This window comes from Musca vetustissima, unplaced genomic scaffold (assembly GCF_032173495.1).
Source record: "Musca vetustissima isolate MV318-11 ecotype Yass unplaced genomic scaffold, APGP_CSIRO_Mvet_v1 utg2547, whole genome shotgun sequence".
NCBI classification, from domain to species: Eukaryota; Metazoa; Arthropoda; class Insecta; order Diptera; family Muscidae; genus Musca; species Musca vetustissima.
Genome location: NW_026889401.1, coordinates 112158 through 127233, shown reverse-complemented (window position 1 = coordinate 127233; position 15076 = coordinate 112158). Strand labels below are relative to the sequence as shown.

At 35.5% G+C, this 15076-nt stretch overlaps 1 protein-coding gene across 1 annotated transcript; it reads right to left on the bottom strand.

Annotated features, from left to right (window-relative positions):
* Window positions 1-954: 954 nt before the first annotated feature.
* LOC133337111 (gamma-aminobutyric acid receptor alpha-like) lies at window positions 955-14468 on the bottom strand (the record flags this gene model as incomplete). Its single annotated transcript, XM_061545375.1, has 6 exons — window positions 14078-14468; window positions 10460-10527; window positions 10121-10341; window positions 9860-9942; window positions 1289-1449; window positions 955-1171 (listed from the first exon to the last, which is right to left on the bottom strand). Coding segments are annotated over exons 1-6 (1141 nt in total), but the record flags the coding sequence as incomplete, so codon positions are not given.
* Window positions 14469-15076: the final 608 nt, after the last annotated feature.

Below are 15076 nucleotides of genomic sequence, written 5' to 3'. Positions count from 1 at the left end.
CAGCTTAGAAAACCTATTTTAGTTATAATAAACTGTTATACAACACTATTTTTATATGAGAAACTTTTGTACAGGATATTTTCCATATAAAACTATTATACAGCGTAGTTTCTATATATAAAACTGTTATGCAACATATTTTTCACAAAGAAAACTGTTATACAACATCATTTATGCATAAAAAACTGTTATACAGCCTATTTATTGTATAGAAAACTATTATATCGCTTAGAAAACTGTTATATAACCTATTATACTTATAATAAACTGTTATACAACACTAATTCTTTAAAGAAAACTTTCCCACTGAATATTTTCTATATAGAAAACTGTTATACTGGATATTTTCTATATAGAGAACTTTTATACTGGATATTTTCTATATAGAAAATTTTTATACAGCGTATTTTCTATATATAAAACTGTTATACAACATCATTTATGCATAGAAAACTGTTATACTGCTTATTTAGTGTATGGATAACTGTTATACAACATGTTTTCTAAAATTAAAACTGTAATACAACAAATTTATCACATAGAAAACTGTTATACAGCTTATTTTGTTAATAAAACAACTGTTATACAACATATTTCCTACATAGAAAACTGTTATACAGTATATTTTCCATTCCGATAACTGTTATAAAACATATTTTCTACACAGAAAACTGTTATAATACATTTTTTCCATTTCAATAACTGTTATACAAAAAATTGTGTATGCAAAAAACTGTTATACTACCAATTTTCTTTATTATTTTTGAGGTTTTCTGATTTTCTAATTATTTAAATTCTTTTTGTTTCCGAAAAAAACTTCCATTTTGTAGTCCTCCATCTCCCAATGGGTTAATGTTTTTGGATGATTGAATTTATTATGACTTGTTAAGACTCCAAAAACAATATTTGACAATGCATAGTTTGTTTATTCATTTTTTCCGAACATGAACTTACATGATTGATCCGATTCTAAGCGTATGTGACCACCACCGGCACCGCCACCCACACCAAAACCGCTAGCCTTATCCAACTGGATGCCCGTACCACGAACATGTTGATTTTTTGCCCCTGGACCGGCAAAAGTTGTCAGGGTTTTGTTGTTGCGATTGGCAAATTGGCTGAAGTTGTTGTTGTTGCTGTTGTCGTAATTGTGGTGATGGTCATGGCCATGCTGATGCTGTTCAGCATGTTGTTCGCGTTGGTGCTGATGATGGTGTGTGGAGTGATGGACTTGATGCTTCGTTGTCGTGCTGCTACTGTCGCCGCTACTCCCCGCATAGTTCCGGGCATTCTCGTGATAGGGCGAAGATGCTTTGTAAACAACATCCGTTAAATTACCCGCCGGACAATCGACTAAATCGAATTGTGACAATTTCATATCCTCGGCAATGGCCACAGCCGGACGTTCTTTGTTCCAGCGGTAGATGACATCGGCGGTGGTGTAGCCAACTGCAGAGGAGGGGGTGGTTTCGAATGCAAACATAGAGGAGGAATAAATAAAAATTTGCAAGAGATTAGAATACAATGAGAGAGTCTTTTGTTGAGAGAGAGGGAGAAGAGAGAGGGGCATAAAATAACAATGGCACAGCTGAGTGCAGAATAACAAGATTAAACAAAATAAGGGTAAATGTAGACGTTAAGGACATTAAGGATATTTTTAAAAAGCTATTTTTCGATATACCCTAAAAATCGTTTTTAAAAAATCCACGCCTAAGGCTAGACCCTAAAAATGATTTTTAAAAAATCCACGCCTAAGGCTAGACACTAAAAATGGTTTTTAAAAAATCGACGCCTAAGGCTAGACCCTAAAAATGTTTTTTAAAAAATCCACGCCTAAGGCTAGACCCTAAAAATGGTTTTTAAAAAATCCACGCCTAAGGCTAGACCCTAAAAATGGTTTTTAAAAAATCCACGCCTAAGGCTAGACCCTAAAAATGGTTTTTAAAAAATCCACGCCTAAGGCTAGACCCTAAAAATGGTTTTTAAAAAATCCACGCCTAAGGCTAGACCCTAAAAATGGTTTTTAAAAAATCCACGCCTAAGGCTAGACCCTAAAAATGGTATTTAAAAAATCCACGCCTAAGGATATACCCTAAAAATGGTATTTAAAAAATCCACGCCTAAGGCTAGACCCTAAAAATGGTTTTTAAAAAATCCACGCCTAAGGCTAGACCCTAAAAATGGTTTTTAAAAAATCCACGCCTAAGGCTAGACCCTAAAAATGGTTTTTAAAAAATCCACGCCTAAGGCTAGACCCTAAAAATGGTTTTTAAAAAATCCACGCCTAAGGATAGGCCTCTAAAAATGCCTTTAAAAAATCCACGCCTAAGGATAGGCCTCTAAAAATGCCTTTAAAAAATCCACGCCTAAGGCTAGACCCTAAAAATAGATTTTAAAAAATCCACGCCCAAGGATATACCCTAAAAATGGTTTTTAAAAAATCCACGCCTAAGGCTAGACCCTAAAAACGGTTTTTAAAAAATCCACGCCTAAGGCTAGACCCTAAAAATGGTTTTTAAAAAATCCACGCCTAAGGGTAGACCCCTAAAAATAATTTTTAAAAAATCCACGCCTAAGGGTAGACCCCTAAAAAGTAATTTTTAAAAAATCCACGCCTAAGGGTAGACCCCTAAAAAGTAATTTTTAAAAAATCCACGCCTAAGGGTAGACCCCTAAAAATAATTTTTAAAAAATCCACGCCTAAGGGTAGACCCCTAAAAAGTAATTTTTAAAAAATCCACGCCTAAGGGTAGACCCCTAAAAATAATTTTTAAAAAATCCACGCCTAAGGGTAGACCCCTAAAAATAATTTTTAAAAAATCCACGCCTAAGGGTAGACCCCTAAAAATAATTTTTAAAAAATCCACGCCTAAGGGTAGACTCCTAAAAATAATTTTTAAAAAATCCACGCCTAAGGCTAGACCCTAAAAATCGTTTTTAAAAAATCCACGCCTAAGGATATACCCTAAAAATCGTCTTTAAAAAATCCACGCCTAAGGATATGCCCTAAAAATGGTTTTTAAAAAATCCACGCCTAAGGCTAGACCCTTAAAATCGTTATTAAAAAATCCACGCTATAAAATCTGCCTTTTCTTCATTTCCCATATTAAATTCAAAACATTGTTCATTTAATTAATAATTCATGATTTCCAATCACGTATCGATTTTCTTAGAGATTTTTACTTTTCGATGGCCACTTCTAAGGTTGACCATCCCCCAAGTGGCCCATCGTTGCCGTTAAATGCCTTCTTTATTCAATAATTTTAATTGTCGATGAAATGGCTCATCATTTGAGCTGCTAATAGCCAAGAACGTCACGAATACCAAGCTCAACCAAGCTTCCACCATCATCCTCCATTAGGACCATCCTGCCTTCCTCCCTCCAAACCTCGTTGCTTTCCCTTTTCGTGACAAAAATCGGTATCAATGTGCCATTAAGTCCTTATAAATAATAATTGTAGTTGTGTCTCTCTAATCAATGCGATTAGTTATTCGATTGTGTGGGGCCTCCGCCTCCTACCCTGTTTCCCTCAAGGAAATTTCAAGAATTTTTACCCTATCTTTAATAATATTTCTTGTGCCACCTCCCCTAGTCTCCTTGCTTAGAAGGATATCAATGTTAAGATTCTGATGATGTGTTGAGGAATTGTTGTTGTCGGATTTTTTCCGGCCCCTCCTCGAATTCATTGCAACGAAGAGGGGACCAAGTTTTTTGTCCTTTTATTGCCTTCTTAGTTTTATTTTTTTTCATTCGGAAGATTTGTTAATAAATTCAGTGCTAACCACAGAATCCGCAAATGTGTGTGTGTCCGCATATGTGTGTTTGTGTGTGTTTGTTTGAGTGTCTTTGTCTATTTCCTTTGCTATTATCCCTTAATGACTTGCAATCTAAACTAAGGACCTTGATTGTGTGTTTAGACATTGCAAGCCGAACACACCCCAACCCCTAAAAATATACAACACTTTTCACCATTGCCTAAAAGTAGGCAAAGGTTATTGCATTAAGTTGTTGAATGCGTTGTTAACAATTTCTGATGGCATTGCTCATCCGAATCATTGGGCCAATGTTAGGAGAAAAGTTTTTCAATTACTTTGGCCCTTACTTAAAGCCTTAAAGTATGCTAAGGATTTTTATTAAAGGCGAAACAAATTTAAAATAAATTCAAAAATAGGTTTTAAGGCCTATCCACAAGGCGTGGAATTTAATTTTTTTTGGGGTCTATCCTTAGGCGAGGATTTTTTAAATATGATTTTTGGGGTCTAGCCTTAGGCGTGGATTTTTTAAATATGATTTTAAGGGTCTACACTGAGGCGTGGATTTTTTAAATACTATTTTTGGTGTCTACACTGAGGCGTGGATTTTTTAAATATGATTTTTGGGGTCTAGCCTTAGGCGTGGATTTTTTAAATATGATTTTAAGGGTCTACTCTTAGGCGTGGATTTTTTAAATATGATTTTTGGGGTCTACACTTAGGCGTGGATTTTTTAAATATAATTTTTTGGGGTATATCCTTAGGCGTGGATTTTTTAAATATGATTTTAAGGGTCTACCATTAGGCGTGGATTTTTTAAATATGATTTTAAGGGTCTACCATTAGGCGTGGATTTTTTAAATATGATTTTAAGGGTCTACCATTAGGCGTGGATTTTTTAAATATGATTTTAAGGGTCTACCATTAGGCGTGGATTTTTTAAATATGCTTTTAAGGGTCTACCATTAGGCGTGGATTTTTTAAATATGATTTTAAGGGTCTACCATTAGGCGTGGATTTTTTAAATATGATTTTAAGGGTCTACCATTAGGCGTGGATTTTTTAAATATGATTTTAAGGGTCTACCATTAGGCGTGGATTTTTTAAATACTATTTTTGGTGTCTACACTGAGGCGTGGATTTTTTAAATACTATTTTTGGTGTCTACTCTGAGGAGTGTAATCAGAAATATCTGCTTGTCATTGATTTATTGCGATGTACCCCTTAAAGTATGCAATGAAATTTCCATTTTATTGATTTTTTGAGGAGACAGCCTACCCTCCTCGGCAATAATTAAATGCGAATTATTCAAAAACTGACATAGATATTCTCGTCGTCTTTGGGAATAAGACCAGACCCTAGGTTTTTTTGCCGCCTCGTCCCCCTTGCCCTCCTCCTCCTCTTCGTGGTAAGTACTTCTCGATGTTAACATGACATCGAAGTGATGTTAATTTCACGAGAGTGTGTGTGTGCACTCCCACTACTCATTAATGCGATTATTCACGAGCCAACTCATAATTGTACTTAATGTGTCAGTCAATAGGAATGAAAGCGAAGGAGCGAGCAGGGGCTTGAGGAAGGTTGGTTCGGCAAACATCTTATTTTTGCAAAATAGACACAAATGCAAATGAATGTTTGGGGAGACGAATTTTTATTCCATGCCAATATCTAAAAATTGTGGCGGAATTTGTGAGGGGGGGAAGTACGGGGAGGGAGGCTTGAGGTTGTGATGAGGAAATGAAGAGCTGTTACATTTTTTTTGAGTGGTACCCCATAATGAGTTCCCAATGGTGATTAATGGGAAATGTGAATATTTTTGAATGGCCCGTACGACGGGTGATGGAGGAGGATGGTGTGGGAAATTGGTGATTTTTCCCCCTCTTTGGGAAAAAAGCAATTTGTTTGAACGGTTTTTTTCCTGCTCGGATATGTTGTTGTTAACTTCAAATTGTCGCGATGTGTCACAAAACTCTATTTATTTTTATCTATGACAATCGCAACATTTACACCTGCGATGCGCGAGAATTTTTTTCCTCAGGGGATTTTTTTTGTTCAGGAAAAAAATTGGCGGTTTTTTGTTACCCCTCCATCGGAATGCTTGACAATGCGCCAAATGGAAATTGACGTGTAGTGTGATGTCATAAATGTATACAAATATTACTTTTTTCTACTGGGAAAACCCGCCCAACCTCTAACCACCACCCTGTGGGACAATGGCGCCAAACCTCCACTCTGTAAAAATTGCATGCATTTTTTTTAGAGGACATGTAGAGTCATTGGGGCCCACAAAAAAAATCTAAGCTGTCAATAGGGTATACAAGAAAAAAAAGAAATTGTTATGACATTCATTGGCATGATCATTCATGCAGTGCTTGATTATTGGCAATTTCCCTTTAACAGCAAATTTATGGCATTAATATACACACAGATCGATATACAAACATACACAGATACATGTGTGTGTGTGTATTTATGTGTGTGTTCGATGCCAGGCATTCTGACATCCACTATCTGTCGAGTGTGGTACATGTGTACAAATAAATATATCGTGGTTTTTTGACGTCTTGATTGCAGTTGTTGTTAAATGCAATTGGCAGGACCTTTAGTAGGAGACACATGTCAAAACAGATGACTTTTATGGTCGGGCCATCAAGATGAGAATAAATGGTCACATCAAAAATCATATTTAAAAAATCTACGCCTAAAGCTAGACCTCAAAAATCATATTTAAAAATCTACGCCTAAGGCTAGACCTCAAAAATCATATTTAAAAAATCCACGAATAAGGCTAGACCCCAAAAATCATATTTAAAAAATCCACGCCTAATGGTAGACCCTTAAAATCATATTTAAAAAATCCACGCCTAAGGATAGACCCCAAAAATCATATTTAAAAAATCCACGCCTAAGTGTAGACCCCAAAAAATACTATTTAAAAAATCCACGCCTAAGTGTAGACCCCAAAAAATTCTATTTAAAAAATCCAAGTCTAAGGCTAGACCCCAAAAATGATTTTTAAAAAATCCACGCATAAGTGTAGACCCCAAAAAATACTATTTAAAAAATCCACGACTAAGTGTAGACCCCAAAAAAATACTATTTAAAAAATCCACGCCTAAGTGTAGACCCCAAAAATACTATTTAAAAAATCCACGCCTAAGTGTAGACCCCAAAAAATACTATTTGAAAAATCCACGCCTAAGGCTAGACCCCAAAAATCATATTTAAAAAATCCACGCCTAATGGTAGACCCTTAAAATCATATTTAAAAAATCCACGCCTAAGGATAGACCCCAAAAATCATATTTAAAAAATCCACGCCTAAGTGTAGACCCCAAAAAATATTATTTAAAAAATCCACGCCTAAGTGTAGACCCCAAAAAATTCTATTTAAAAAATCCAAGTCTAAGGCTAGACCCCAAAAATGATTTTTAAAAAATCCACGCATAAGTGTAGACCCCAAAAAATACTATTTAAAAAATCCACGCCTAAGTGTAGACCCCAAAAAATACTATTTGAAAAATCCACGCCTAAGGCTAGACCCCAAAAATCATATTTAAAAAATCCACGCCTAATGGTAGACCCTTAAAATCATATTTAAAAAATCCACGCCTAAGGATAGACCCCAAAAATCATATTTAAAAAATCCACGCCTAAGTGTAGACCCCAAAAAATACTATTTAAAAAATCCACGCCTAAGTGTAGACCCCAAAAAATTCTATTTAAAAAATCCAAGTCTAAGGCTAGACCCCAAAAATGATTTTTAAAAAATCCACGCATAAGTGTAGACCCCAAAAAATACTATTTAAAAAATCCACGACTAAGTGTAGACCCCAAAAAAATACTATTTAAAAAATCCACGCCTAAGTGTAGACCCCAAAAATACTATTTAAAAAATCCACGCCTAAGTGTAGACCCCAAAAAATACTATTTGAAAAATCCACGCCTAAGGCTAGACCCCAAAAATCATATTTAAAAAATCCACGCCTAATGGTAGACCCTTAAAATCATATTTAAAAAATCCACGCCTAAGGATAGACCCCAAAAATCATATTTAAAAAATCCACGCCTAAGTGTAGACCCCAAAAAATATTATTTAAAAAATCCACGCCTAAGTGTAGACCCCAAAAAATTCTATTTAAAAAATCCAAGTCTAAGGCTAGACCCCAAAAATGATTTTTAAAAAATCCACGCATAAGTGTAGACCCCAAAAAATACTATTTAAAAAATCCACGACTAAGTGTAGACCCCAAAAAAATACTATTTAAAAAATCCACGCCTAAGTGTAGACCCCAAAAATACTATTTAAAAAATCCACGCCTAAGTGTAGACCCCAAAAAATACTATTTGAAAAATCCACGCCTAAGGCTAGACCCCAAAAATCATATTTAAAAAATCCACGCCTAATGGTAGACCCTTAAAATCATATTTAAAAAATCCACGCCTAAGGATAGACCCCAAAAATCATATTTAAAAAATCCACGCCTAAGTGTAGACCCCAAAAAATACTATTTAAAAAATCCACGCCTAAGTGTAGACCCCAAAAAATTCTATTTAAAAAATCCAAGTCTAAGGCTAGACCCCAAAAATGATTTTTAAAAAATCCACGCATAAGTGTAGACCCCAAAAAATACTATTTAAAAAATCCACGACTAAGTGTAGACCCCAAAAAAATACTATTTAAAAAATCCACGCCTAAGTGTAGACCCCAAAAATACTATTTAAAAAATCCACGCCTAAGTGTAGACCCCAAAAAATACTATTTGAAAAATCCACGCCTAAGGCTAGACCCCAAAAATCATATTTAAAAAATCCACGCCTAATGGTAGACCCTTAAAATGATATTTAAAAAATCCACGCCTAATGGTAGACCCTTAAAATGATATTTAAAAAATCCACGCCTAATGGTAGACCCTTAAAATGATATTTAAAAAATCCACGCCTAATGGTAGACCCTTAAAATGATATTTAAAAAATCCACGCCTAATGGTAGACCCTTAAAATGATATTTAAAAAATCCACGCCTAATGGTAGACCCTTAAAATGATATTTAAAAAATCCACGCCTAAGGCTAGACCCCAAAAATCATATTTAAAAAATCCACGCCTAATGGTAGACCCTTAAAATGATATTTAAAAAATCCACGCCTAATGGTAGACCCTTAAAATGATATTTAAAAAATCCACGCCTAATGGTAGACCCTTAAAATGATATTTAAAAAATCCACGCCTAAGGCTAGACCCCAAAAATCATATTTAAAAAATCCACGCCTAATGGTAGACCCTTAAAATGATATTTAAAAAATCCACGCCTAATGGTAGACCCTTAAAATGATATTTAAAAAATCCACGCCTAATGGTAGACCCTTAAAATCATATTTAAAAAATCCACGCCTAATGGTAGACCCTTAAAATGATATTTAAAACATCCAAGCCTAATGGTAGACCCTTAAAATGATATTTAAAAAATCCATGCCTAATGGTAGACCCCAAAAATCATATTTAAAAAATCCACGCCTAATGGTAGACCCCAAAAATCATATTTAAAAAATCCACGCCTAATGGTAGGCCCCAAAAATCATATTTAAAAAATCCACGCCTAATGGTAGACCCCAAAAATCATATTTAAAAAATCCACGCCTAATGGTAGACCCTTAAAATGATATTTAAAAACTCCACGCCTAATGGTAGACCCTTAAAATGATATTTAAAAAATCCACGCCTAATGGTAGACCCTTAAAATGATATTTAAAAACTCCACGCCTAATGGTAGACCCTTAAAATCACATTTAAAAAATCCACGCCTAATGGTAGACCCTTAAAATCATATTTAAAAAATCCACGCCTAAGTGTGGACCCCAAAAAATACTATTTAAAAATCCACGCCTAAGTGTAGACCCCAAAAATACTATTTAAAAAATCCACGCCTAAGTGTAGACCCCAAAAATCATATTTAAAAAATCCAGGCCTAAGGGTAGACCCTTAAAATCATATTTAAAAAATCCGCGCCGGAGTGTAGACCCCAAAAAATATTTTTTAAAAAATCCACTCCTAAGGCTAGACCCCAAAAAAATTGTTTCTTCTATTTAAAGTGTTTCAATACTTACACGAACCAAATTTCAGTGGACATTTCTGTATGTCCATTGGAAAATCCTCCAAATTCATTGGACATCCCGCCTTTATGGTCAATCTAAGGAGAGGCAAAAAAAAAAAAAAAAAAAAACGGAAAAAATCAGATAACAAATTACCGATAATCTGTAATGAGAATTTGTTCTACAACTATTTACAGAATTTTAAAAATTTTAAGGTAAACATATTTTGAGAGCCTATGGAGGATGATGGTCGATGTAAAAAAGTGTTTGCCTCACCTGCTTGAATACAACACCCTGCCATTCTGATGGATACGCACGAATTTATTCGGTGTCGTTATGGTGTGTAAATAACTTTGTTTACCGTTATAGAAATAAGTATCCGGTTTCCAGATACGTGCCAGCATTGATACACTCAACGCCAGGGTGGCTTGGGCTCCTTTGAATGCTAGGCGTTTGTCCACCCACGATTGGCGAAAATAACAATCCATAGAGTAGGTCTGCAAAGAAGGGACGGGGAGGAGGGAGATAATTACAAATTATCACAGATTATTTGTCATAGTTTGTGATTCGGAATTTTGGTTTTGGATGGCTAGCAGAAGAAGAAAAATTAATTACCATATCCACTTCAGAAATTGGACCCATACTGCGTACCATAATATCCACTTCAACGGTGGCAGGGGGACCTGTAAAGAGAGAGGGAGAGAGGACAACATTTATTTGATGAATTGAAATACATTTTAAAGAAATATTTACTTGAAAAATCGATACGAATTAAATACAAAGGGAACAGGTGGCGTATTAGTATTATTAATACGAAAAAATCATAGCATACTTTGGGGAGTCCGAAATAGAAAATAAAATTAAAATCTTTAAGAAGTGGATTTAAAATAAAATGCAAATCGAGAGATATATAGGGACTTCGGTACACCATTTACCTTAAATCGTAAGAAAATATATATGAGAGCTAAATTCAAATCTGGACCGATTTTCAGGAAACTTAACACACATCATTCTAGACCTAATTCATTACGCTGTGTTAAATTTCGTGCAAATCGAGAGATATATAGATACTTTGGTCCACCATTTACATTAAATCGGACGAAAATATGTGTGGGAGCTATATATATATCTGAACCGATTTTCACGAAACTTAACACACATAATTATTAAACTAATTCCCTACGCTATGCCAAATTTCGTGCAAATCGAACGATATATAGGGACTTTGGTGCACCATTTATATTAAATCGGACGAAAATATATATGGGAGCTATATCTATATCTTTTAAAAAATCCACGCCTAAAGATAGGCCTCTAAAAATGCCTTTTAAAAAATCCACGCCTAAAGATAGGCCTCTAAAAATGCCTTTTAAAAAATCCACGCCTAAAGATAGACCCTAAAAATAATGTTTAAAAATCCACGCCTTAGGATAGACCCCTAAAATAATGTTTAAAAAATCCACGCCTAAGGATAGGCCCCTAAAAATATGTATTAAAAAATCCACGCCTAAGGATAGACCCTAAAAATAATGTTTAAAAAATCCACGCCTAAGGATAGACCCTAAAAATAATGTTTAAAAAATCCACGCCTAAGGATAGACCCTAAAAATAATGTTTAAAAAATCCACGCCTAAGGATAGGCCTCTAAAAATCCCGTTTAAAAAATCCACGCCTAAGGATAGGCCTCTAAAAATGCCTTTTAAAAAATCCACGCCTAAGGATAGACCCGGAAAATAATTTTTAATTTGTTTTTAAGTCGTATCCTTAAGAAATATTTTTTTTTAAATCCATAATCTTTGTATATCCACCCAATTTACTTAATTTCATCTCCGAGCCTAAAAGTATGCTTTGAACATATGCTAATATCCGTTTTTATCACTTTGAACGGAAATAGTCAAACACTGGGATAATAAAAACTAATTTTTTATACAACAAAAAACCTCAACTAATACCCCCACCACCAACCCCCTTCATCCCGCTATCTTGCCATTAGGCTGCCTTTCAGTTCCGCTGCCTGGCTTATTTTGTAATCTTCGGTCTTTTCGCCTTCGCGGTTTTTCTGTTCGTTCCGCTGATAGGCAATTGCATTGAAAGTCTCTCTGCATTAATGGCGTAATGAAGTGTTTAACAACGTCATGTAATTTATGTGCGTATGTTTGTCTGGCTGTCTGTCTGTTGGTCGGATTGTCTATCTGTCTGTCTGCCTGCCTGCCTGCCTCTCTGAGGACTGGCAACTAAACGACACCGAAGAAGACCTCCAACATGAATGAATGCTTGGATCAAAAAATATAAATTGAGAACAGAGAACGGAATTACTAATAGCTTGTTAGTGTGTGAGAATATGTGTGTGGGTATGAGTGTGTGTGTGTTTGCATTCAAGCACATTCATGTTTTTTTTCTGAAATCAGTCCCACTACTACAATTACCCCCGCCATTAAAAGGGAAACGATTCCTTTTGAAAGTGGCAGAAGAGCAGCACACAAGAAAAAAATTATCATTTCAAAAGCGAACACAAAAAAAAAATTGCAGGCAAGTCAAGTGAGACGAGAAAAAAATCGGAAAATGAATTTCAAAAATTAAATTAATTTCAGTTCAGGCAGAGAAAAAGAAGAAGAAGAATACAACTTTTATGATGGCCTATCAAATAAATGCATTTATTTTTAATATTTACTGAGATTAAAAGGATTTCCCGTATCAAAAAGGCAAAGCAAAGGCCTAAAAGTATGCAACATAAAAGAAAAAAAATCAAAATAAATTTTTAGTGGTCTATTCTTAGGCGCACATTTTTTAAAAATGATTTTTAAAGGTCTATCCTCAGGTGCGGATTTTTTAAACATTATTTTAGGGGTCTATCCTGAGCCGTGGATTTTTTAAATATGATTTTTGGGGTCTAGCCTCAGGCGTTGATTTTTTAAACATTATTTTAGGGGTGTATTCTTAGGCGTGGATTTTTTAAAAGGCATTTTTAGGGGCCTATCCTTAGGCGTGGATTTTTTAAAAGGCATTTTTGGGGGCGTATCCTTAGGCGTGGATTTTTTAAAAGGCATTTTTAGGGGTTTATTCTTAGGCGTGGATTTTTTAAAAGGCATTTTTAGAGCATTTTTATACCCTTCACCTCACTGTGGTACAGGGTATTATGTCTTTGTACATATGTTTGTGACAGACAAAAGGAAACGAGATAGACACATGGTTCCGTTTGGAGAATATGCATAGAATCACCTTCTGAGTCGATTTACGCATGTCCGTCGATCTGTCCGTCCGTCCATGTATTTTTGTAAACAAAGTACAGGTCGCATTTATGATCCGATTTGGATGAAATTTGGCATAGGTCACTTATTTGGCCCAAGGACGAACCCTATTTAAATTGGGAAAAATCGGTTCAGATTTCGATATAGCTTCCATATATAATTTCGTCCGATTTAAGGTAAATGGTGAATTGGGTCTAGAATGATGTGTGTTAAGTTTCCTGAAAATCGATTCAGATTTAGATATAGCTCCTATATATATTTTCGTCCGATTTAAGAAAAATGGTGCACCAAAGTCCCTACGTATCTTTCGATTTGCACGAAATTTGGCACAGCGTAATGAATTGGGTCTAGAATGATGTGTGTTATGTTTTTTGAAAATCGGTTCAGATTTAGATATAGCTCCCATATATATTTGCGTCCGATTTAAGGTAAATGGTGCACCAAAGTCCCTATATATCCTTAGATTTGCACGAAATTTGGCACAGCGTAATGAATTGGGTGTAAAATGATGTGTGTTAAGTTTCCTGAAAATCGGTTCAGATTTCGATATAGACCCCATATATATTTTCGGCCGGTTTAAGGTAAATAGTACACCAAAGGTCCTATATATCTTTCGGTTGGCACGAAATTTGGCATTGTAGAATGATGTGTGCTAAGTTTCCTGAAAATCGATTCAGATTTCGATATAGCTTCTATATCGGACCAAATGAAAAATTTTGTATCGGTTTCAGAATGCCATGTTTATGTATACAATTTCATTTTACTGGTCCTTTAAAAATGCGACGTCTATTAGGATTCAAGTCTGTTGAATATACCCAAAGTGGTGAAGGGTATCATATAGTCGGCCCCGTCCGACTATATGTTTTTTGGGGTCTACCCTTAGGTGCGGATTTTTTTAAAATTTATTTTTGGTGTCTACCCTTAGGCCTGGATTTTTTTGAAAATTATTTTCGGGAATTTTTGAAATCTTTCAAATTTTTCTTACCTCCAAAATCCGGTCGTATACTGTTGTCATAACCCCTCAAAAGATTATCCAATAATTCCGAGATGTTGGCATGATTGTTACGCTGTGTTAGTCGGATGTGTGAACCGGCTTCCACCAAGGTTAATTTTGTGGTCGTTAGGCCATACCACAACACGGCATACAGAGCTATAAGCCATGTTAACTTTAGAGGACCAAATGACCTGCCACAGCAAATGTTTTTGAGCGTAACATGGAGCGACGATGATGATGACGACGAAGTTAACAGTCGTTTCAGATTTATCAGCGACACTATTGTCGGTGGCATCATTGCCAACAACATCAGTAGTAGCATCACCGTTGACGATGGCATGGCCAGGACGAGTAGTAACAGCAGCATCAACATTATGGTCATTATTATGGCTGAGGACATGGGGTGGTGGAAGGTGGTGAGGGTGTAGAAGGGTCCTGCTGGTGGAGGTCCTGGTGTTGTTTGTCAAACAGCCAGTAATGTTGATGGTGGCGGAGTTGTTGTTGTTTTTGGAGTCAGCTTAAGTTTCCGTTGCTGGCGTTTATTAGTTTTTCGCTTGCAGTGCCCGTCCGCCTCACCCTTCCTTAACTTTGTCCTGGCTTAGAAGGATTCCAGAGTGTTTGGCTAAAAGGAAGAATCTGTTGTTGACAAGTTTTAGGCTTTAGTTGTTGACTTTGTTTTTAGTTTTTTTTTGTTCAGTTCACATTGTTTTTGTTGTTGTTGTTTTGCACATTGAATTTACACTTGGCTTGTTAACCGTCTGTTGTCTGTGTGGGTTCCGATTCGGTTAGTTGTCATGGATTTTTATGCAGATTTTGTTTTACTTAAAATCTTTTATCGGCTTGGTTTGTTTTATCCAAAGGAGATAAGAAGAGAGGATAAAGAAAGCAAAAATTAAAAAAAAATATATTTTTAAAGCCAATCCGCAAGGCGTGGATATAGCTCCCATATATAGTTTCGTCCGATTTTAGGTAAATAGGCTACTAAAGTCC